The following is a 25,072-nucleotide window of genomic DNA, read 5'->3' on the forward strand; positions in this document are numbered from 1 at the left end:
AACTTTATGCAATTAGAAAACATGGCTCCTCTTGGCTCTGCACCTCAGCAAGGTTAAAAGACTTACCCAGGTCACCTTGCTGCTCTCAAGGAGTAGCATTTAAAGCTTCACTTTTCCTCCTACTTGTGATTTAAGGCTTTTTTTTTTTTCATGATATTCTATATTCAAGATGGATGTAGTTTGTTAAATTCACTTAGGATGTAGCTGTCAGTTGAGAGAAAATAATTTTGTTTCATCTTAGTTATAAAGTATATTTAGAATCTTGCCTATATCTCATAAAGCTCTCAGAAGTAAAGGTTTGAGAAGTTTAATCTAAACAAAACATGCCCTTCCATACTGACTTGTCATATGTAAAGGAGGGGATCCCATTAGTGTTATCTGTTTGAGGAAAAGAATATTGTTATATGTGTGTAACTTTTATTCTAAAATCAATTAAAGCATTTAAAATTGACTCATCTAAAACCACTTATGCTTTATTTTGAGGGTGGCAGTGTTGTGGATATAAGGGGATTTTAAGGATTTAAATTAAAATAGAACTGAGGTGAGACTGATGTTCTCTACTCTCAGTGGGATGCTTTATGTTTGAGTTTATTAAAACATTCAGTCCCTTCCGTGGTAATGGATCCCTCCAGTGCATGCTGCACAGTATTGGATTTCGTTAACTGAGGCTGAGTATGCTTTTCCCTTTTGGTACTGGGGATTCCCTTTTGAATCCAGGGCCTCACACATGCTATTCATGGACTCTGTTGTGGGGCTATACCCCCACTCCCTGAGAAATTACTTCCTCTTTGTCATGTTATCCTGGAGCCTTGTTCTTGATCTGTTAGGAGCAATAAGGACGGAATCTGTTCATGGGAGAAGGTGGTGATGTGGAATGTGGGTCGTTATGTGGGATGTGTGGATGGCTGTGTGGATGGCTGGAGGAAAGAACACGGAGTTGAAGCCTTGTTGCTTCTCCACTGCCCGACCATGTAGCCTTCACTTAGTGATGCATCCTTACAACCCTTTCCTTTTCCCTTGTCTGTAAAGAGGATAAGGCGACTTCAAGAATTAAATAAAGGTCATGGACTTGAATGTTTTGTGTCTAGTAGACACTGAGAATATAGTAATTGCTTCTGTGGATCTCTGAACCCAAGGATTTTGTGAAATGAAATTTAAAATACAGAAATAAAAAGGCCAGTTTGGGAACTTTTATAGTATTAGGTGACATTTTGCATTGGCCACTGCCTTGAACACTTCTGGTGTAAAATATAAACAGGGCAAATAGGTTATAGCTAGAGGACCTGGAGGGTGAGGAGGAAGTTGATCATGACATGATAAACGATTTGAGATATTGTTTCACTGTTATCCTTGGCTGGCCTAGAACTTGCTCTGTAGACCAGGCTAGCCATGAACTTACAGAGATCTGCTTGCTTCTGCCTCCTGAGTGCTAGGATTAAAGGTGTGCACCACCACTAGTCTAGGAATGTAGCGGTTTAACAAGGTGGTCTTACAGCATTAGGTATGCAGGTTGAAAACTCTTACCTGAGGCCTTTGGGAGGAGAGCTGTTTGAGACTTCAGAATGTTTTGGATTTGAAGTACTTGCATACATAGTGAGGCATTTTAGAAATGGGTCCCAGGTCTGGACACAAAATTCATTTGTGTTTCATATAGACATTATACACAGGTTGGAGATATGCATTGCTTTAATAAAATTTCTATTGTGCTTGTATTTTGACTGTGACCTACTGTATAAAGTTGGTTGTGGCATTTCCTACTATGGCATCATATTGTTGCTCAAAAGATTCAGATTTGGGAGCATTGGAAAATGAATTTTTGGAACAGGGATGCTCATTCTGTAATACTGTATTTTCTGTTTTGGTTGACACTGTAGTTTCAGCTTATCACTAATCAGGTGTTTACTTCAGAGGTGTTATTTAATAATGAGAACCAAAGTGCATGTATTATTCTGAAGGTACTCCATAGACAGTGAAGCACCCAAACTTAGGGCTTGGCTTTATTACTGTTTTAATTTTCCCATAGTATAGCTGTTACTGTATCAAATGTATATCAAAGGCAATTTGGCAGAGCTGTTATTGGGAAGCAGTTTGGGCAAGGAAACTACGTTCATTACCAAGAAGGCAGCATCAGAGAGCTGCTGAACTGGACTGAACGGAGCACGTGAAGGACAAGTGACAGGAGAGAACTGTTGGATCATTCGGGCCCGTTGTCGAGCTGTTGCTTTTGTGAGGCATGGAAGCCGAGGGAAAGGTCCAGCCTTTTATTCTTGCATTGTCCTCACCCTGGACTGTTGAGGTACGGCATACAGACCAAATTGAAATCAGACTGAATGATTAGAAACTGTGTCACTGTAGATGATAATTTATAGATTCAAGAAAAAGTGTTAAGTCACCTGATACACCATTTTCCTTTTTTTCTTTTCCCATTTTTATTTATTTATTTTTCTATTATCAGCTTGATACAGGATAAATTCTTATCCTAATAGTGAAATGTTTGATTGAAGCTTGCCCAGTAATTGAGTAAAACCAAAACATCCTAGGGTTCCCCCTGCTATATATAGCTTCCCTGGTTCTGTGGGTTGCAGTCTGATTGTTCTTTGCTTTATATCTAGAATCCACTTATGAGTGAGTACATACCATGTTTGTCCTTCTGGGTTTGGGTTACCTCACTCAGGATGATATTTTCTAGTTCCATCCATTTGCCTACAAATTTCATGCTGTCATTGTTTTTTTCTGCTGAGTAGTACTCCATTGTGTAGATGTACCACATTTTCTTAATTCATTCTTCAGTTGACGGGCATCTAGGTTGTTTCCAGGTTCTGGCTATTATAAATAGTGCTGCTATGAACATAGTTGAGCATGTATCTTTGTGTATGATTGAGTATTCCTTGGGTATATGCCCAAGAGTGGTATGGCTGGGTCTTGAGGTAGATCGATTTCCAATTTTCTGAGAAACCACCATTCTGATTTCCACAGTGGTTGTACAAGTTTGCATTCCCACCAACAGTGGAGGAGTGTTCCCTTTGCTCCACATCCTCTCCAACATTGACTGTCATTGGTGTTTTTGATCATAGCCATTCTGACAGGTGTAAGGTCAGAGTCATTTTGATTTGCATTTCTCTGATGATTAATGATGTTGAGTATTCCTTTTTTTTTTTTTGAGCATTTCTTTAAATGTCTTTCAGCCATTTGTGATTCTTCTTTTGAGAATTCTCTGTTTAGCTCTTTAGCCCATTTTTAAATTGGATTGTTCAATATTTTGATGTCTAGTTTCTTGAGTTCTTTATATACTTTGGAGATCAGTCCTCTGTCAGATGTGGGGTTGGTGAAGGTCTTTTCCCATTCTGTAGGCTGTCTTTTTGTCTTATTGACTGTGTCTTTTGCCCTACAAAAGCTTCTCAATTTCAAGAGGTCCCATTTATTAATTGTTGTGCTCAGTGTCTATGCTGCTGGTGTTATATTTAGGAAGTGATCTCCTGTGCCAGTACGTTCAAGAGTACTTCCTACTTTCTCTTCTATTAAATTTGGTGTAACTGGATTTATGTTGAGGTCTTTGATCCACTTGGACTTGAGTTTTGTGCATTGTGACAGATATGGATCTATTTGTAATCTTTTACATATTGACATCCAGTTATGCCAGCACCATTTGTTGAAGATACCTCCTTTTTTCCATTGTATGGTTTTGGCTTCTTTGTCAAAAATCAGGTGTTCATATGTACGTGGATTAATGTTAGGGTCTTCAGTTCGATTCCATTGGTCTGTATGTCAGTTTTTATGCCAGTACCAAGCTGTTCTTATTACTATAGCTCTATAGTAGAGCTTGAGGTCAGGGATGGTGATGCCTCCAGAGGTTGCTTTATTATACAGGATTCTTTTAGCTATCCTGGGTCTTTTGTTTTTCCATATGAAGTTGAGTATTTTTCTTTCCAAGTCTGTGAAGAATTGTGTGGGATTTTGATGGGAATTGCATTGAATCTGTGGATTGCTTTTGGTAAGATTGACATTTTTACTATGTTAATCCTACCTATCCATGAGCATGGGAGATCCTTCCATTTTCTGATATCTTCTTCAATTTCTTTCTTTAGAGATTTAAAGTTATTATCAAACAGGTCCTTCACTTGTTTAGTTAGTGTTATCCCAAGGTATTTTATATTATTTATATCATTTTTCTTGTCTTTTTAGTTATTCTAGTCTACTAAGTAGGTTCATCAGTTAGCAACACTAGGAAGAAGAAAAAAGCATTTCCTTTTCTTTTAGGTCATAATAGAAATGGTATCAGTTCTTTTGGTTAAGACCTTCCAACTTGTGGGGCTGTGGCTGAGATCCAAGGGAGGTGAAGAAGATGATCCCATGAGTACTCCTCAGGTGGGCTTCCTGTGATAATCCTCAGAAAGAATAGGCTCTCTTGAGATTGAGCACTGGGCCTTTCTTTTCCCAAGTTTCTGCTTCCTCAGCAGACAGAGCACAAAGTGTGTATCCCTAGTCCTGCTCTCTCACCTCCTGCACCTCCATGCATCCTCTTACATTGCTTACCCCATGCCCACTGCACACTAGGACATCTCTTACTCCATGCCCCTCCATGTGCACCTCTGACATATTTTGCCTTACCATGTACACTCAGCTATTTTTCACCCCACACCCTTCTATGCACACTGTTATGGTTCACCTCATGCCCCTTCATGCCCTCTGACACAAACACTGGGCCAAGACATATGAACTTGTTTGTTTAGTTTTGAATTAGGGTTTTGTTATATAGCCCAGACTGGCCTCAAACTCACTACATAATCTCCTGCCTCAGGGCCCACCAAGTACTGGGATTACAGGTGTGTGCCTAAGGAACATAAACCTCTTTTATCATGCTCTTAGTGCTTATTATTAGATTCTAATACAAGATGGTTCTTCATCACCGGGTCAGTTTCAATATCACCAGCCACTTCTGAGTTACAGAGACTAGAAAAGCTTGTCTAAATATGTATAAGTTTGAGGTCCTCCTGAGTTAAGGCTTTGATTGCTCAGGACATTAAATTTGATGTAATATAGTTGATGGGAAGGGAACATGTTATAGTCTAGTGTATTGAGAGTATAATGGAAAAGAATTAGGAAATTCATCTTAAAACAGTAATGCTCTAAAAGAAATTATTCTAAAGGGATAGGGAAAGACTAGATATGAAAAAACAGTGGAATTATTTCCTTTTCAGGGATTATATTAGTTATTTTTCTCTTTATTGTGACTAGTACCTGTGTGGTGGTTTGAAAGAAAATGGCTCCCAAAGGGAGTGGCACTATTAGGAGGTGTGGCCTTGTTGGAGGAAGTGTGTCACTGGCCTGGAGCTTTGAGGTCTTTTTCTCAGCTTCCCTCACTGTGACTGTCAGTCAATTTCCTGTTGCTTACAAGATGTAGCAGTCTCAGCTCCAGCACCACGTCTGCCTGCATGCTGCCATGTTCCCCGCCATGATGATAATGTACTGAACCTCTGAAACTGTAAGCCAGCCACTTTCAATTAAACATTTTCTTTTTAAGAGTTGCCGTGGTCGTGCTGGGCGGTGGTGGCGCACGCCTTTAATCCCAGCACTCGGGAGGCAGACCCAGGCGGATCTCTGTGAGTTCGAGGCCAGCCTAGACTACCAAGTGAGTTCCAGGAAAGGCGCAAAGCAACACAGAGAAACCCTGTCTCGAAAAAAAAAAAAAACCAGTTGCCGTGGTCATGGCGTCTCTTCATAGCAGTAGTAAACCCTAACTGAGGCAGCCTGACAGGACGCAACGTAAGGGAGGAAGGCTTTATTTTGGCTCACAACTTACAAAGGGATATGATCTGCCATGGTAAAGGAAGGCATGGCAGATCATGTGAGGCAGGAAACTGGGCATGTGTGTCTGCAGTCAGGAGGCAGAACAGGCAGGAAGTAAGGTCAGGCTATTAAGCCTCAAGACCTGCCCTCAGTGACCCACTTCCCCAAGGCTCCACCTCCCAAACAGCCCCACTAGCTGGGACCCAAGTGTTCACATACACGCTCCTGTGGAGAACATTTCACATCCAGACCTCAGCAGGAATGTATTCTCTGATTTAATTTGAGGAAATAGGATGTTTTCTGCAGTAGAAATGGAAGCGCTGGAGGAAGTTTTCTAGCACGCTTTGACATCATTGAGGAGCCGAGAACAAGAAAGGGGCAGGAGGGACTTTAGTCCTGGATGGACGTGTGTGCACTGAGTGCTGCCTAGGCAATGTCTGTCGAAACTAAGCTGAGAGTCAGTGTGCTTGTTCAAAGGTCTCCTTAGTCAGGTACTTAGAATATTTCATTTGATAAACAGTACCTGGCTTATCATTTTAAGACTAGAAGAGTTTTTGAAATCACCGATGAGTCTAACTTATATATAACATGTTTGTCTGTGACTACCCTGTGGGTTTAAAGCTGCCTCTTGAGAATGCCACAATACCTACATCAGAAGTTCACGGTGACAGTGAAAAACAGGGGTGAAAGTACAATTCTCTGTAATGCTGAGGTATCTTAAGTAAGTCCCCTTGGGCAGGCTCTCAGGGATTTCTACAGTGTAGGCTGCAGAGAACAGTGGTTCTCAGCCTGGGGCTTGAACGACCCTTTCACAGGGGTCACCTAAGACCATCAGAAAACACAGATATTTATATAATGACTCATAATGCTAGCAAAATTACAGTTATGAAGTAGCAACGAAAATAATTTTATGGTTGGGGGTCCCCACAACATGAGGAACTGTATTAAAGGGTCACAGCACTAGGAAGGTTGAGAATCACTGGTCTAGAGGCTGGGAGGAAAGAGAGGGACAGGAAAGGACTGATTCTTTGCTCCCAGCTACTCCTCTTCAAAGTTCCCACCATATTCTGTGGACATTTGTCGCAATCCGTTTGAGACGCTCTAACAAAGTGCCATGAGCAACTCCTGCATAGCAAATGGGTGGCGTGCAGTTCTGGAGACTGGGACTCTGAGCTCCAGACACCCAGCAGCAGTTCAGTGTCTGGTGAGAGCCCACCTTGTTCAGGCTCTGTTGATAATACGGAAAGGACAGGCAGGCCGGCTCCCCGGGGCTCCTTTTATAAGGGCACCAGTCTGATCGTGCTCAGTGCTCTGCCTTCGTTAGCACACCACCTTCCAGAGGTGGAGGGTAGAGTATCAGCTCACAGCCGCAGAAGTCCCAAACGGCCAGAATTGGCAACAGCAGTTCCTTGTCATGCTGGAATTTCCACCTTATTTCCCCTTGTTAGGTGGCCTTCTTTGTCTCATATAAATAAGGCGTGTGATAGTAAAATGACAGCAGTTTGTGGTTCCTTCTGTCTGAAAGGCCTTCTGAAGTGCTGCATACTCTTTCACATATATCCGTCCTCACCTCAGAGTACAGTAGACAGAAGGGCAAGCTCTCTGGTGCAGATGAGAAGCCCAAGGTTGATCTCCCAGGGTAACACACCTAACGCCATATTCAAAGGTTGTGGTCTGGGTCTTTATGTCACCTGTCTTTATTGATCACTGTTGCTTTCCTAAATTCCATCCCTTTAAGTTGATGACACATCTGATTTTTTGTTGCTAGCTTCTGGTCACTCCTTTGGACCCACTTCAGGGGTTCTAGTGCATCTTTCCAGGCCTTCACTTCTTACTATTCCTCCTTATTCTTAGTCTCTTATATTTCTGATTTTTAAGCTAGTTCACCTGCTTTTACGATTTTACATCTCCCAGGGCAAGCTTGTTTTCTCTAGCAGCCCAAGGGATCTTGGGACATTTAAAAAAATTGCCTGCCTGCCTGCCTTTCCCACAGTTTTCCTTCTTGATGATTCCATCTTTCAGCCTGTGTGGTTTGTGCTGCTTACCTCTGTGGTCCCATTTACTGTCCAGCAGGTGCCTGTTTGGAGTGTTCTTTCTCTTTCAGACAACTCTTTCTCACGATTCATGTTGAGTTTGGCCTTTACCTCCTTAATATCATCTGATCTCTCTGGACCGAAGGGATTTCCCTGTATGCTTTCCGAATACCGTTTCATAATTTGTAGCTGGAACCTAGTGTTTTCTTCAAAACCACCTCTTAGATGTATTCATTTCTACCTCGTTGAGCATATAATTTTCCAAAACCAAATTTTAAGTATTTTCCTTCCAAATTACCCATTTCTCAGATTTTCACATCAATTTAATCAAGGGAAACACCAGAGTTGTCGAGTTTCACAGCCCATATCTAGACTATCAACAAAGTAATTTCTGCCTTTCCTCAAGACGTAATTATTTCTCTCTTTTCAAATACATGATTGGACTCTGACCACCCTACTGTTGGCACCCTAAACCACACAACCATCATCCTTTGCCTAGATACCTGTAGCAGCCTACTGTCCCCTTCTGTCACCTCTTTCCTAAAAGCAGCTCTGCTCACTCCTCTGTTCCCCAGTCAAGGCTAACGAGTGCCGTCCTCTGCAGTGCCTCTCCTCTGACCTCAGTTCCCGTCTGTGTATAGCCACTCAGACCGCAGGCTCTCTACCCCCATTTCTTCAGATCCCTGTGAGCATTGTATTGAAGCCATCTGACCATCCATCACACAAGAGCTTACCTGTTCCCACCTTGTTTAGTGTACTATTCTTCCACTCAGCCCAAGTACAAACTCCGCCAGGGCAGGGACTTGCCCTCTCCATTGTATCCCCAGCATTTTGAGCAGGTATGGCCCCCTACTAGGCTCTTAGGACATAGTTGATAAAATCCACAGTACAAGTTAAGTCCTAACCTTATTGATTTAGCATACCTCCCAAAATAAGGACTGTCACCACTGACATTGAGCTCTTGGGGTACTTGCAGTTAGACTGCCCCTTGGTCCTGTCTTCCTGTCCTGAACCAGGAGTTGTTTTAGTGCTTACCTATCCTCCTGTTTGTTTGGGGAGGGTTAAATGGAACAGTCACTCTGATGTGCCTGCGTGTCTCAGTACAGTGCAGATAAAAAACGATTAGTTTAAAGCAGCTGCAGTCACTGTTACAGATTTCCGCCCTATTGAATTGTAACTGCTTTTTCCTTGTCTACCTACTTCTCTACCAGAATTTAAGTTGGCTCCTTCTTAAGCTATTATAATAATGAGAGCAAGGTGATCCTAAGAATACTGTAGTAATAATAATAATAATAATAATAATAATAATAATAATAGAGCAGGTACCAGTTGAGTACCTAGGAAGTACTAGGAAATATTCTCTCAGCCACTGTTTTCCAAAAGGACTTTGTGCAGTAATGAAATCATTTTGCCTGCTCAGAATGGTTGCTGCTAGCTGTGTGGTTACTGAGCACCTGAAACTGTGGCAGTCCACTGAAAAACTCAGTTGAAAGGACCTCTTGAGCCTAGTGACTGTACTACTGGGCTTTGAAACTTTGGCGTCCTGTTTGTCCACTTTGATTTGATAGGACAACTTTTGAATGGAGTAGAGTTCTGGGTGACAAAATTGATCTTTGAGAGATTTACTTGTCCAAGAGTGTTCAGCTTGTCTGAAACTTAAGGGATTTGAAAGCTAAAACTCTAGTGAATCCAGTTCCATGGACTATGCTAGCACCTTTTACGTGTCCTGTACTTACGTCTTTCTCAAGAACTGGAGTGTTACAGGCAAAGGCCAGGTGACACCTATATTCTCGCTGCAAAGAATTAATGGTTGTTCTCAAGCGAAATATCACTACCAAGATAAGAAACTTCCCAAACCGAAATGTGTTCTGGAATTAGACAGCTAAGTTTAGCTGCTCACCCTCTGGATGTCTACACTTCTCTGAGGCTTCAATTTGCAAAAACAGTAGCAGCAACAGCAGCTACATGCTACCTTTTAACACATGCTGGCCTTCTTTCATGAGAAGGTCTACTCTGCTCTCTCCTCAATAAGTGAAGAATAGGAGAATAAAATGTCAACTATTGTTTCCGGTCTCAAATTGGATCCCTGGGCTGAGCTTCCTTTGTTCATGTCCCCTGCCAGTACTCAGTAACTACTGAACTATCAACTTATTTTATAAACTGTTAGGAAATAAGGAGAGTGAGAAAACATAAGAGATTAGTTAAAAACAAAATATGTATACATCAAAAAGGGGGAAATATGAATAGAGCTGGGCATGTTGGCATGTGCCTATAATCACATGTTCAGATGCTGAGGCAAGGCTGTCACAGTTTGAGGCTGCCCTATTGGGAAAATAGAAAACCCATACTCCTACCATAGCTTTTGCCCTTGGTCCTGACCCACAGTTAGTACTTCTGTCTCTACTGCTCATTCCATGTTCTTTTGGCCCTTGGCCATTTCTCAGCTGGTGATACTTAGGTTTCCAAACATGAAGGCCTAAGATCTTGATCATTCTGCCTGTTTGTAATGGTTTCTGTCATCCATTATCTTTTTACCACTAGTTATGACAAAACTAAGAGATACTCTAGAATCACACCTGTCTTTCCTTACTCTATAGTAGCAATCCCGATTACTCTTGACAGTCACAATTCGTTGCCTCAACACGTTTGTAGCCTTCCTTTTTCTGATTGTGACAGGAAGGCCTCAGGATTCCTAGGCTTCTATTTGAACTTCCAAATCAGTAGAGATGTTGTTGAGTTCTTGGACAATCATTCTTTGCTTGGGTTCTGAGACTGGCCAGCCAGTAGAACCAGAGTTACCGTGCAATAGCGTGGAGTGGGGTTGTAAGCTGCTTACCAATTGTAATGGAGGGATGAGACTAGATCCTTTGCCCCGAGCCTGTCCACTCTGGCTCTCGGAGAAACAATGTCTGATAGTCTCTGGTTGTCAGTATCAATAGAATGCCACCTTGGCTAACCTCATGAGATGCTAGAACCGAGTCTTTCAGAGATGACGTTAGCATCTCTTTCTGGATGATAAGATACATGGTAAGAACCTTAAATCCTGTTAGTTAGTGTCAACCTGCATCGATGCACTGCTTCATTGTAAGTGAGATACCATGGCAACTAATAAGGCATCCATGGATGATAGAAGCATGGTGGATGGCAAAAACAGTTCCAGGTCAGAGTGTCTTTTGACTTGAGAACTTGGACATGACCAGGAGTGGTTTGGATAGTTGCCTGGAGTCTTTCCTGTTTTCATAGTATTGACGGTGTAAAAGGGAGACTTGAATGAGTTGATCCTTTCTGTCACTGCCCCACTTTGACCCCGTGCAAGATGTTTACTAATGTGAGCTCTCTGCTCCTCGAGTCTATGAAGTTGAGATAAAGATGTTTTTGAGCTTGGGGCTTTGAGCCACTTGGAGTTAAAAATGCACTGTTTGTTAGCAATAGCCACAATCCTCATCCCCCCACCCCCACCCCCACCCCCAGATTTTCCTACACTGAGCACTTAAGAGTGTCTGAAATGGTGTCCTCAGTATTCATTTCATTAGATGCTTCCCTAACATCTGATAAGGTTTCTTCCCAGTGCTTACCATAGTGTGTCATAATCTCTTTAACCAGTCAAAGAGTTCTTGTTTTCCCCACTAGAACCCAAACCCCAAGATAGTAACAGGGACCAATTAATTTGATAATCCATATATCTTCTGATGCCTAGCACAGGGTCATCAGTAAATTACTGAGTGGATGAATATGTGAATAAACCAATCATACATATTTCTTTAATTGTTGTCAAAAGAATATTCCTCCAGAACAAACACGCAAACCCTGAGAGGCAAGATCAGCATTTTAGTTTGTTCTTTCAGGGAAACGAGAAGCCTTAGCTCTATCCTGAGTACACCAGTTGTTCCTGTTAGTCCCAATCTTAGGGTGGGTATAGTGCCATGAGCAATGTGCTGGGCTGATTTTCAGCATAAGTACTTAGTAACAGATACCTGAAGAAGGAAAGCTGTCTTATTTGGTTGCCTCTTTTGGTTGTATTCTGACTGAACTGGTCATTAGAACCAGGTCAATACATAAATGTTTGACCTTACCCTCTTTCTGTTTATATCTAAGCAGCTTGAAGGAAGAAAGGTCTTCCGTGATTGTACTGCTCAGTGGTGCTGTTACAACACCTTGGCAAACTGTAAAGTCCACTTGATATGTCATAATGAACCACAAGGAAGTATTTTCTCTTGAGTGTTTAGTTAGAAGTTAGACTCTTGCTAAATAACAATGGTAGGAAACATACCAAACTACCAATAATTTGGTCCAGTAAAGGTTAGTGTACACTATATAATAGCAAAAGAAGCTGGCATAAGATGAAGGGAACACTCCCATGCTGGTCATCATTGAAGGTATATGAGTATTTCTTAAGCATGGAAAGAGTGTAGTAAAATATAGAAAGTGTAGAATGTCTCCATATGTACATGCAATAAGAGTATCCACAGTGAAAGCATAGTGATTCTCCTTTGAGACATACCTTTTAATAAAATTTTCACCAAGCCCTTTTGCTACATATAGGTGGAGACAGTGTTAGCCTATATTATTGTGCCCTTCTTATGACCAGTTGGATCATACACAGGGTACATTGGTGGTGTGTCATAAGTGTGGGCCAGCATCCATAAATGCTTCAGTGCTTAGCATAATGCCTAACACTCAACTGGGACTCAGTAAATATTTGTTGAATGAGTATTCTGAGAACAATTGAGCCAATTCTCTATATATTTCTAGCATGAACCAGGTCCCATAGCTTTAGATCCAGCTAACAAGAAATTAGAATACTGAATGTTCTTACTAAGCAGAATAAAAGCAAACTTTGTTCCACTAATGTATGCTGTACTGAACTTCCAAAGGCAGACTGGAAAGCATTGGGTGTTTTGTATTTGGAAGCTAGACATCTAACTGGTCATTTGAAAGTAAGTCAATCAATCCATCTGAAACTCTCAGTTCAGTTACAGGAATGACTAATTTTATACTAGATTCTCACATGATTCAAGAAGTGTGTGAATGACTCAGACCATTAATATCTTACACTCCTGTGATCTCCCCTCCCAGTGAAATGATGCCTGTAAGGCAATAATGGTAATTGCAGGAGGAGGAGATCTTGACTTTGCCCTGTGGCAATAAATGACACACTTTTGAGTAATTACACATGCATACAGTGTTGTACAGAAGAAATGAGATGTATTATCATCTTACAAGTTTATTAATATTTCCAGTTGAGCATAGTGAAAGTAACACGCAGGTTCTGTCAGTACCCCAAACAAACAAACAAACAAACAATGGCTTCTGTTTAGAGGAAGGACTAGCCACCAGAATAATTCAGTCAGCTCATTGATCACCTGTCCCCTGCTGACATGGAGGAAATGCTGCAATCACAAACAGCCAGGATTGGGTTTTAGTTAAAATGTAGCTAAGGGGCCAGAGAGATGACTCAGCAGGTAAGGGTACTTGCTACCAAGTCTGACAACCTGAGTTCAGTCCCCCAGACCCACATGATGGAAGGAAAGAAACAATGCCCAAAAGTTGTCCTCTGGCCTGTCACCATGTAATAGAACATGCACATGCCCACATACATTAAATAAATAATTTTAAAAATGCGGCTAAATATTTGTAATTGATTTTTGAGGCAAAACTGAGCAGTTCATTGAAGAGTGTTTGGTGATTTGTGTGTTTTTGTGCATTACTGCCTCATCTTTTTGGAATGATTCATTGAACAAGGTCTGGGTGTTTGGCATGAGCTTTTGTGCCTTGCTCTACACTCGCCAGAGTCCCAGATGACTCAAACTGAGTCGATGGGCACTTCTCAATCTTTATTTAGCTCAGCCTCTCTGAGACATTTGACACATCTTAAAATTCCTTCCCAAATTTTTGGGGCACTTTCTTTGGTTGTCTTGTTAACTCTTACAGGGTTTCTTTTTTAACTCTTCTAGCTGTCTGTTAAATGTGATATTCTCCAAGGTTCTATCTTAGTCCTTTTTGTGTTTCCATTTATTCAATCTCCTTGGTGATCACATTCATTTCCATGGTTTCCATTAAAATCTATTTGTGGAGGCCTCCGTGTGGGTGTCTCCAGTCTTAACTGAGTGCGGACCTGTGCATCCAGCCTCTCTGCAGATCTGTCTGTATAATGTTAATCACAATAGTAATCATGACAATAATAACAGCCCCTCATTATAGAATACGCTGTCAGGCACATGAGGGTGTTATTGCTTTATTCCATTTGTTCTCAGCAGCTTTGTGAAATGAATACTGTTATTTCTACTGCTGTGAGAGGAAATCAGAGTTGGATGTGTACAATGGCTTTTCTAAGGTAGTTCAATGAGTCTCATTTCTAAGTCTAGAGCCCAAATTTTTAATCTTAATACCTTAGATTAGTATGTCTAGGTGGATTCCATTATTGTCCTCTCCTACACACACCTTCTGTTGCCCTCCACCCCACATGAAAGGACATTTCAGGAGCTGGAAATGGAGCTTGGGGTACAGCTCTTAGCTAGCATGAGACAGACCCTGGATTTAATCCCAAGCCCTAGATGTTCACATACTGTAGGTACAGAAGTACTTATTTATTTATTGTTGGTTGGTTTTTTGAGATAAGATCTTAGGTAGCCTACATTGGCCTTAACCTACGTGGCGGAGGATGTCCTCCAACTCCTTGATCTTCGCTTCCACTTCCCCATGCTGGCTCACAGGAGCACACCACTGTGCCCAGTTCCAAAACTACCTTCATATATCTGGAGGAATCAAACCTGTAGTCTTCAAGCTGGTCTATTGTTTGACCCCTGTGTTGTTTTAAAAAACAGAAAGTGCTCCTTATCTGGATTTCTAATTTAAAGTCCAGAGTTTGCAGTCTTCTGTAGCCATATGGATCAGAATAGCAGTTCTCTCTTACTGTTTATGATGTCCTGGCTGTTTCCTGAAGCTCCTTTGTGTAGTTTTTCTAATCCAGCTCTGAACACTCCAGTGCCTGGTAAAGACTGCTGTGCTCAGCAGGGTGGTGGTGGCACACACCTCCTTGCACTCAGGAGGCAGAGGCAGGAGCACCTCTGAGTTCCAGGCCAGCCTGGTTTACAGGGCAAGTTCTAGGATAGCTGGGGCTACACAAAAAAAGCCCTGTCTCAAAAAACCAAAAGAGACCACTGAACACCCAGCTCACATCTTCATAGTCCTTGATTTTTTTTCCAAGTGAGATCCATGACTTGCTGGTTGTTGGTGTTTTTCATTTATGTTTCCCCATTGCTTCCTTCTCCATCTTCAAACATGTTAAAGTATCTGTGCTGATGTTGGAAGGAAAGGGATGCAACTTTTGATCATCCACCATATGCCCAAGTTTAAACATGAGAAGATGTTTGTTCTCAACATTCCTGAAGTATATGCTCCTGGTTCCTAATAAAGAGATTATGAAAACCCAAAGGTTTCCAGAGGACTGTCTGACAGCGCAGCCCGAAGTGGACCCCGGGCTGTTCTGTGGTCCATGCTCCTCTCATCCATCTCACTTGAAGCAGCTGTCATCCTCTGCAAATGATGCAGCTCCCTCTGCTTGCTGTGACTTGGTTCCTGCTGCTTTGCTCTTCCTGGCCACTAAGACATCAGAACTCTCTTAGTTCTGGTTGGCTTGGAAAAAGAAGAGAGAGAGAAAGAATCGGGAGTGAGGAATGCCACAGAAGAGAGGGACAGTTTTTTTCAAGACAGTCAGCTCAGGTTAGTGGTCTCTAGAGCCCACATTGTCCCTGTCAGACTCTCCCACCCCAGAGCTGCTCCTGACGGCCTGACCTGCTGTCCAGGGTCATTTCCTGGCAGACCGTGGGTGCTCAGCCAGTGTTGGGGATGAGTGGATTACGAGAAGACCAATGAGAGAGAAGAAAAGGAAGTAATCTTTGCCAAGCCAGCCATAACTATTTATCAAGACCTTGTTTCCAAAAGCAGGGAAAATGGTATAATGCAGGCATGTAACCTTTGCTACTGAGGAAGCTGAACCAAGAGGAAGCCACATTTAAGGTCAGCCTGGGCCATTTAGTGAGGAACTGCTTTAAAATAAAGAGGGGAAAGAAGGCTTAGGATGTAGCTCTGTTGTGATGTATTTGTCTAGCATGTGTTTACCTGGTATCCCAGATAAAAAAGAAAAAGAAAGGAAACATAAATAGATTGTTCTACTGCCTTTTGTTATATATTTTTATTATAATTTATATATTATATGTAATATTTTAGAATGGATGGATAGATAGATAAATGGATTGATGGATGGATGAAAATGTGTGTGCCTGTGCTTTGGATATTTGACAAGTTTCATAAATATCAACAAAGTGAGTATTATCAGCTTTGATAGTTTTGCTTAGCCCTGAAAGGGTGGAACACTTCATTCTACAAAGTGTTCACTCATTTATTCATTCATTCTACAGAGAGTGCATTCATTCATTCATTCACTCATTCATTCATTCATTCATTCACTCCTTGTTTTAAATCAGTCTCCCTTTAGCCCAAGCTTACCTTTAGTTTACTGTGTACCCTAAAGCTATCCTCAAACTTGAGGCCTATGCTCTTGCCTTGGTCTCTCAGGTGCTGGGATTTCACACATGTGCTGCTACCCAGTTGAAGAGGCAGACATGAGTTTGCTTTTGTGTAGTGCTGTGGATTTGCACTCAAGACTTTGCACAGTCTAGTCAAGCGCTCTACTGCTTCCAGCTCTAGCCCATGCTTCAGGGTTTCAAAAGGTGTCCTTCACTGAACATGGTATTTCTACCACCAGCCATTTAATTTTGTCTGATTTTTAACTAAAGTTAAACTTTAACTGGAATATTTATCATTGTGGAGGAGCCTGTTGATATGCCAAATTATAGAATCCATTTGAGAGGCTGGAGACATGGTTTAGCAGTTAAGAGTATTTGTTGCTGTTTTAGAGGACCTGAGTTCAGTTCCCAGCACCCATATCAGGCAGCTTAAAAACCACATATAATTCACCTCTGGGGGGAATCCAGCACCCTCTTCTGGCCTCTGAGGGCTTGCATTCATGTGTAGAAAGACACACTCAATCACATCATATAACATGCAATAAATAAACAAACAAATAAACCTTTGAATAAAATGTTTTATATATTAGTCAAGAATTATAAACATAATTTTATTTCCACCAGAAAAATGAGTAAAATTTAGACTCTGAGGTTATTTGGTAGACCTGAATCCATCGTGACTAATAACAGGAAAAATGAAGACATAGACAACCCAGTGAGAGGACTGTGTGACAGCCTCGTAATTGAGAGACCGTGCATCTACAGTGGGAATAACACTCATGGCATGTGCGAAGAGCAGCTCATATAGGAGGAGGACCAAATGATAGCAGCAGAGAAGATGGCCATATATGGAGAGAAGTCCACATAATGGTGTGGAAGAAGATGGCTACAAGCCCAGTACAGAAAGCAACCCTTATGACCCCCTGATCTTGTATTGCTGGACTTCAGAACTGTAAAAGATGCTTAAGCCACCTCATAAATCTTGATGCTTCATCATGACAGTTTGTTGAATTGACACACGTAGTGAGGCTTAATGCATTGTAGCTGGGCATGTTCTCATGTTCTCAACGTCTCATCTCAGATCCCTTTCAAGTATTTCAACTTTGTCCTAAAGACTGAGGAGCACCTTTGTCTTCTTGTACTGGAATAACACACATGATCAGTTACAACAACAACAACAAAAAAGTGATTCTCCCTTCTTGCTTTTAAAAGTACAGACAAAACAAGAAACAATAAAAAGAAAGATATGATTGACACATAATAAGCTGACTTTTCCAGGCTACCATTCAGATTCCTTGGATATAGGAATCCTATTTGCACTGGAAATGTGCTCCAAGTGCCACAGTGGACTTTCATAGAAGATGTTTGCTATGGTAAAGTTTGTGCTTTACAACTTCCTAGAAGTTCTGGCTACTAGAAAAGCACATTTACATCACTAAATTTGGTTTATTCTGGTGTTGCTAGTCATGTTTCATATTGCAGTCTTGGTGACTCCCAGTGATGGTTCCTATCTCCAGCATCACTCTCCACACACATCCCAGTTCCCACCCCGACCTCTGTTTAGTGCTTCAGCAGCTATTGGAATTGAATCATAGCAACTGCAGCAATTGCATTTGCTGAGTGCATTAAGGACTTTGTTGATAAAGAACATATCTTTTTTCTCTTTATTTATTCTTCTCATGCATCCCAAATGCAGTTTCCCCTTCGTTCACTCTTCCCACTCCCACCCCCACCTCCCCTCTCCCCCAGATCCACTGCTTCTCCGTTTCCCTTCAGAAAAGAGCAGGCCTCCCAGGGATGTCAACCGAGCACGGCATAACTAGATGCTGTAGGACTAGGCACAAACCCTAGATCAAGGGTGGACGAGTTTTCCTTAGCATCTTCTCCTATCAGCTATTTGCTCATCATCCCAGTTCATGTCCTAATTTCAGATTTGTCAGACACCTTAAGAAGGCTCATCTGATTGCCTTTCTGCGGTGCTACCATTAACTTAGTCTTAGGTGAACGTGAGCTCATTTTCTTTTGTAAACCTAGAAAGAGCCTGTAATCCTTCTCTACAAGAAGATCACTTTGGGTTTTAGATGCCATAGTCTGGAATTTGTTTCATCTTATTTTGTCATGTATGGTAAAGGAGGCTAGCCAGGCACCATTGTCTCACAGTTCATATTCTCATTAATATGTATTATTAAATTGCCCTTTTCCTATCTCTTTTCTAATGGAGCTTTATTGGTGCTTTAGCCTTTCAGGAGCTATTTAGAATTTTTTATTAAGTATGAAGCTTGTCATTGAAGCACAGCTTTGTTGTTGATAATAGTAGTTGATGGTGAATCAAGCATGGTCAGGTGACAAGTAGAAGATACTGGGGACATTTTTGGTATCCTGCTTGAATTTTCATTTCTGCTTAGCTAATCAAAATCATAGCAATTGAGTCAGGCAGTGGTGGAGCATACCTTTAATCCCAGAACTCAGGATCACATGGGAGGCAGAGGCAGGAGGATTTCTAAGTTTGAGGCTGGCCTGGTCTACAGAGCAAGTTCTAGGACAGCCAGGGCTACACAGAAAAACCCTATCTCAAAAAGGGGGATGGGGTGGGCAAAAGCCCATAGCAATTAAGTGAAGGAATCATTTCTTCTCTGTGACAAAAGATGCCTTTCTGTGCATTGGTAGGTTCTGGGAGATTAAATAAGATCAAGAATTTTCTTTGGGGGGTGGAAGCTAAGTCCTTTAACATCTTTCTGTATTTTTTAACTTTTTAAAATTAAATTTATTTATTTATTTTACATCCCGACCTCAGTTTCCCCTCCTTCCTCTCCTCCCATTTCCTCCCCCAAGAGGGAGACCCTCTGCCTGGCCCCCCATCCACTCTTGTTCTGTTCAGAATCAGGCAGGCCTCCCACAAATATCAATAAGACATAGCATATCAAGTTGCAGTAGGACTATGCTCCTCCCCTTGTATTAAGGCTGAACAAGGTGACCCAGTATGAGGAATAGAGTCCCAAAAGCCAGTCTGAGCATTAGGGACAGCTCCTGCTCCCATTGTTAGAAGTCCCACAACTAGACCAAGCGACACAACTGTCACATATATGTAGAGGGCCTAGGTCGGTCCAGAGATTGTGGAAGTGGCCAACCAATGACTTGTCTAGCCTCAGACCCATGCCATGAGAATGAGCCTACCCCTGACACTCCCTACCTGGAGTGCCAAGACCCAGAGGCTGGATGGCCCAGAGACCTAGGATAGACTCAAACACGAATAGAGGGGGGAAAATAATGCCAACATAATGATGCCTAACAATATTTCTTACTTTTTAAACTGAGTATTAAAAAGACCAAGTTTAGATGCTCTATAAGCTATTCTCCAGCCCAGAAGTTATATATTCTAATTTTAATAACAAATTGATAATTTTGGCTATTATTAGGTTATTACATTTGGTCCTATTAAGATTAATTTGAAATATTTAGAGTACTACCTCCTATCTATCTGCCAGGTCCTGGCAATATAGTGAAAAGCCAGACATCTTTGAGAGAATTTGTTTCATTAGGAGAAAAAGATAAAAAGAAGAGCATGTGTAATGGCTGTCAGCACAGTGGTGAGCAGAGCAGAAGGAGCAGAGATGTGGTTAGGAAGCAGCTAGAATCTGAGTGAGGAAGTAGAACCAGGATCTTCTCCCCCAGGTGGAATAGAAATAGAAAGTAAGGGCGGAGAGGTAGCTGCTTTTCCAGCTGACCGGAGTTTGATTCCCAGCACCCATGTGAGGTGGCTCCAGTGCCGGGGGTGGGGTAGGATGGGCTGTCCGAAACCTCTAGCCTCTGTTTAGACACCTGCACTCACATGTCCTAACCCACACAGAGATCCATGTACATACACATAATTTAAAATAAATTAAGAAAAACCTTAAAAAGAAAATAGAAAGTAACTAGGCATCAAGACCTTTCTCCTTTTCCAGAATCAGATTCTGTGGACATCACTGGTAAGCCAAGAGCCGAATCTCACTGACATTTAAGATTCTCTAGTAGAGGCTAGGGTATAACTAGTGGTAGAATATATGCTTAGCATGCGACAGATTCACCCCCTGCACCAAAACAGAACCGGAGCTAATGGTGGTAGCCCCAGTGCTGTGGATAAGACCTGTTATTTCTGATTTGTATTTCCTCGTCTGTAATATGGAAGGTTAGGTCATCTCTGGTGAGTTCTGAGAAGATGAAGAGCTCGCTTGCTCCTGGCAACAGCTCCTTAAGTTTGCTATCAGCAAGTTTACAAGTTTACTCTTCAAGATCCAGGTGGTTGCATTGCCAGCCACCCTCGCTGTCTTTTGTCCTGTAATTGTCCCCAGTGGCCTAGGTAGTAAAGGTCAAAGTTGCTTATTATTTTCTCCTCACTAGAAAACTTGACATTTGGATGGGAATGCTAAATGGCAATGCTTGGCCTCAAAAGGCTTTTGCAGTCAGAAATTGCAGAAGGATGAATTGAGGTGTGAGTAGTGAAAACATTTAAGACATCAAGCAAAATTTGTATTACTTCATAAAAAAGGAGATGTCTTTCCCAAGCCAAATCCTGGAAGGGTGGACCCAACCTCAGTCCCCAACTGTACTGCTTGCTGATGTGGGAGAGACTGTTTAGAACCAAGGTACTGTCAGCCATTCCATAAAAACAAATAAAGTGAAAATCACGAAGGTATGTGCAATTCTCAAAAAGAAAAAGTGACTGGACAGAAGGACCAGGGGCTCTAATAGAGTGCCGTTGCTGCTGCTGCTGCTTCTGAGTATTTGTTCTAAAGGAGATGAAGATGTAATGAAGTTAATTAAGACAAATTCAAGAACAAGATAGAGGAGTAGAGATGTGATGGTGCAAACACAGCCAGATGTGATTGGGGCAGTGAGTCAAAATAGAATGTTCACAATCCGTTCTTCATGGCTGAAATTTTTATAATATTTAGGGAGAAGAGCATCCCTTGAGAGTTCAGCTTTGAACAGAACAAGCAGGGCACTCACTTCTTGTTAGGCCAGGGAACTGCAGAAGGTCGAGGTTGAATCCTTAGTTCCTATTGTTAATGTGGGAGTCGCTGTCACCAGCTGGTCAAGGACTAGAAGACCCTGAGACTGAAAGTGGGTGACCATTGTTGCATGTAGGGATGGGCCGAGCAGATGTCAGTGAAGGAAGAGCAGTGGTGCCCAGGTCTGGACCAGTAAGTTCATGGACGCGGTGACAGGCTGGGTGCGGAAGTCAGGGGAAGCGTAGCCAGCAGGCGGGGAGTGAGGCCAGCACCTTCTCTGAGTAATCTTGTCTCTTGGGAGAATCTTTTGTCTCTGATACTGTCTTTTGAACTAAGTGAGATTAACAGTATCATGTCACCCTTGTTGATACTCTGTCTCTAACTTAGATGAATTTGTTGTCTTCCTTAGGTCAAAGAAGAACGTCCAGAAAAAGTGCCAGACTTAAAATTACTAGTGGAGAAGAAATTTTTGGCTTTACAGGATAAGAATTCTGATGCCGACTTTAAGGACAATGAAAAATTTGTGCAGTATAAGCAGCAGCTGAGGGAACTGAAGAAGCAATGTAAGTCGGCCGCTTGGCCTGGGCCTCTTGCAACGAGGGCGCTGACCTCTGAGCGGTCCTGCAGCACGGGCTCTGGAGTGCTGGTTCTCTGCTTGCTCCATCCTCTCCTGAGTGCCTTGTCTTGTTGCAGTTTTGTGTTCGTCTAACTTCAGTTCCATCACCTGTCCATTTCTGAAAGCCTACAGTTCCCACAAAGTGTCTCACTGCTGGGGAAGGGAATTGGGAAACAGAATAAAATGGGACAGGAAACAAGGGTAATTCTTTCCAAATATGAACTGCTGTGCCAAGCTCTGAGGTATGTTTGTTCACGTGTGCTGCTGTGCAGCAGCATTGGCGAAGCTTCCTCAGAGGAGTCTTCTCAGATGGGATCAAAGGCCCTCTGACACTGTACCCTGGCTACTGTTAAGTCCATGTGACTTTTAAATTGGCTTCTATTTGAGATGACTGTTGTATGTAGGGTTTTTAACGGTCATAATTTTGACTTGAAAATGAGAGTCAGGAAAATCATTCATTTTACACACACACACACACACACACACACACACACAATCTTAGAGTGTACCAGAAATAATATGTCTTCTTTGCACAGTGGAGAACCAGTACTCCATTCTTTCCTGGTTTTCCACATGGCCCTCAAAACAGTGTAAAGTGAGCTGCATCTTTTTTAGTCTGGCATCTGTTTAGTTGTGTAGGGTTTTTTTTGTTTTGGTGTTTGTTTGTTTTAGGATTGAGATTCACTTATTCCTTAAGGCATCGTGTAGAAGAGCAGATAACTTTCCCCCCTCTTTAACGTCCGTCTTCTTTCACGTTCATTTGTATACCGACAGAGCAGGGATGTTAAATGTGACATAAATCCCGTTTGTGTCCTTATATGTACTCAGTGTAGCAACTTGTGTTTTAAAGTAGGCCTTCTTCTAAATATGAGTGTTTTCTTTAAATTGCTGCTGAGATCTCAAAAATGACTGAGCAAGCTGCTTCAGTTTTGTCTATTTTACAAATAACTTAAGTTTCACAATTTAGAATGTTTTGCAATCCTGATGAGACTATTGCTGTCCTGTAAATTTAAACAGTAAGCATTTTCCCTCTGTTGGTTCTTCATTGAATATTGTCTCTACCAAAATTTTTCTAAAGTAATTTTGTACTGTTCCCCCAAATAGAGAATGACCCCCCGAAGAGAGATGATGGGGCTTCCAGTTTTCATGCTTGTCATAATAGACACATTTTTAAGTTCAGTGTACTTGCATCTACAGATTATGACAGACATAACATCAAGTCAGAGTCTCTTACTTTAGTATTTCATAATAAAAACTGAGGGGTAAATATAAATAATATCTTTCTTCCTTTGTTACCTACTCACAAAGTTATTGTTCTATGAAAGAAATTATAATGACTTTTAGAATAGTATGGTCTTGGGGAAAAGAACATGTAATGCAACAAAATCAGTATTGAAGTGGTGGCTATTATTTCTTTAATGTGTGGAGAGAGAAAGAGAGGAGAGAGAGAGAAGAAAGATGTGTTTCCCCAGGTCCAGCCATACACATCATTTGGATAGTTAAATCTAACGACAAAGTAAATTTATATTGAAAGGAACGCTTCCTTATGTAAGAGTTCCCCATGCATTGCAACACTGGGATGAACAGAACTTTCCCTTTAGTTTCCCCTAAAATATTACTTTTAAAGGTCTACATTTTGAAAGACAGAGCAAAGAAAATATCTTTTAAAGTGCTATGTAAGATGCATTTATGGTGCTTGCAAAGTGAAATTCTTAGCTTAATGTTTTGAGCACTGCCAGTTAAATTTGTACCATGTCTGATAGACTTTGTTTTGTAAATTCCACTCTGCTGTGAGAGTCTCGATGAGGACCAGGCTCCCATAATGATTGTGAGTCCAGATCCTAGGTACACTGTGATTTATTACATAGGCCAATGGATCTGTTTTGAGATATGCTCTGGAGTTAAGGAGTTGAAAGAATAATCTTTTGTTTTAAAGGTTGGAAAGTAGAAGTGAGAGACAGACCCTTGCTTCTAGTTGCCTATTTTGATGAAGTAAAAACTGAAGTGAGATCCAGGCAGAGTGGAGGAGCCTGTAATCCCAGCCTTCAGTAGGTAGAGGTGAGAGGATCGCTGCGGTTTGAGGCCAGCCTGGACTACATCATTAGTTCCAGGCCAGCCAGGGCTATATGGTGAGACTCTCTCTTAAAAGATAAAAACAACTGAAGAGTGTATGTAAAGGGTTGTTCTTTCATGAAGACAATCATGATATTTTCTCCATATTCATTATGTGAGGTATAATTTGCAAGGGATTTAATTTATCAACTCCTAATTTAATCAAAGAAGTGTCAGGTCGCTCTTGAATAGGGTTACTCAGGGTGGAGGAGAAAAGTGGTTGAGTCTGGTGGGCAGGACTAGGCACACTCCACTGCAGTCCCAGTTCACCCTGCTATAGCCAAGCAGCTGGTTCTCAACCTTTGTGATCCCATGTCCCTGTAACATACTGAAAATACACGTGTGAGGTCCTGGGCTGTAATTCACATGTGTGTGTCTCTTAGTAGTTATCCTATTGGAAATCAGAACTGAGGGTTGAAAAATAAGAATCTACTTTAAGAACTCTACCCTTTACATGTTAGGTATAAACAACGTTTATATAACATGTAACTATTCCCCAAACATAAGGAAAATTTACTGAGACGAGGTGGGATTGTTTCTCATTTTTGCAAAGCTCACTTCTGGCCCACAAAGCTGCTGGACCCTCTTTATTGCTTTTCATTGCTCTGTATACCTTGCTCTGTTTTTAAAAAGTAAGGTCTCACACATTGTTGTAGTAGTTGCGTTTTCAGACCACCAGAAATTCCCATTTTGAAAATACCAGATCTGGGCTGTCTGTGATACAAATTCAGCTAGCAAACTAGTAATAGTTTTTATAACTATAATTATTGGGGGAATTTTTCAATTGTTGGGATCAAAACAGGAATAGTACTTAGTGATGTGAAAAAAGCATGAAAATCTGCTTCAGTGTTTATAAATAGGTTGATTAGAACCCAGACATGCTTGCTTGTTTATGTATAGTCTGTGGCAGCTTTCACAATGTCATTTCAGAATCCCTATTGCATCACAAACCACCAGCCCACTAAGCTTGTAATACATGCTATCTGGTTCTTTACAGAAAAAGTT

General features: G+C 41.5%; 1 protein-coding gene across 3 annotated transcripts in view; it reads left to right on the plus strand.

Moving 5' to 3' along the window:
- Positions 1 to 25,072, plus strand: part of Nsmce2 (NSE2 (MMS21) homolog, SMC5-SMC6 complex SUMO ligase) — a 225,030-nt gene that overhangs the window by 57,993 nt on the left and 141,965 nt on the right. For all 3 annotated transcript variants that reach the window (XR_005090181.1, XM_037200156.1, XM_028882202.2), the window contains exon 3: positions 21,749 to 21,902. Coding sequence is in view for 2 of the 3 variants with exons in the window: in XM_037200156.1 (XP_037056051.1) it covers positions 21,749 to 21,902 (154 nt within the window). In the remaining variant the exon portion in view is untranslated. The remainder of the gene's footprint in view (positions 1 to 21,748; positions 21,903 to 25,072) is intronic.

This window comes from Peromyscus leucopus, chromosome 16_21 (genome assembly GCF_004664715.2).
Source record: "Peromyscus leucopus breed LL Stock chromosome 16_21, UCI_PerLeu_2.1, whole genome shotgun sequence".
In the NCBI taxonomy this organism is placed as follows: Eukaryota; Metazoa; Chordata; class Mammalia; order Rodentia; family Cricetidae; genus Peromyscus; species Peromyscus leucopus.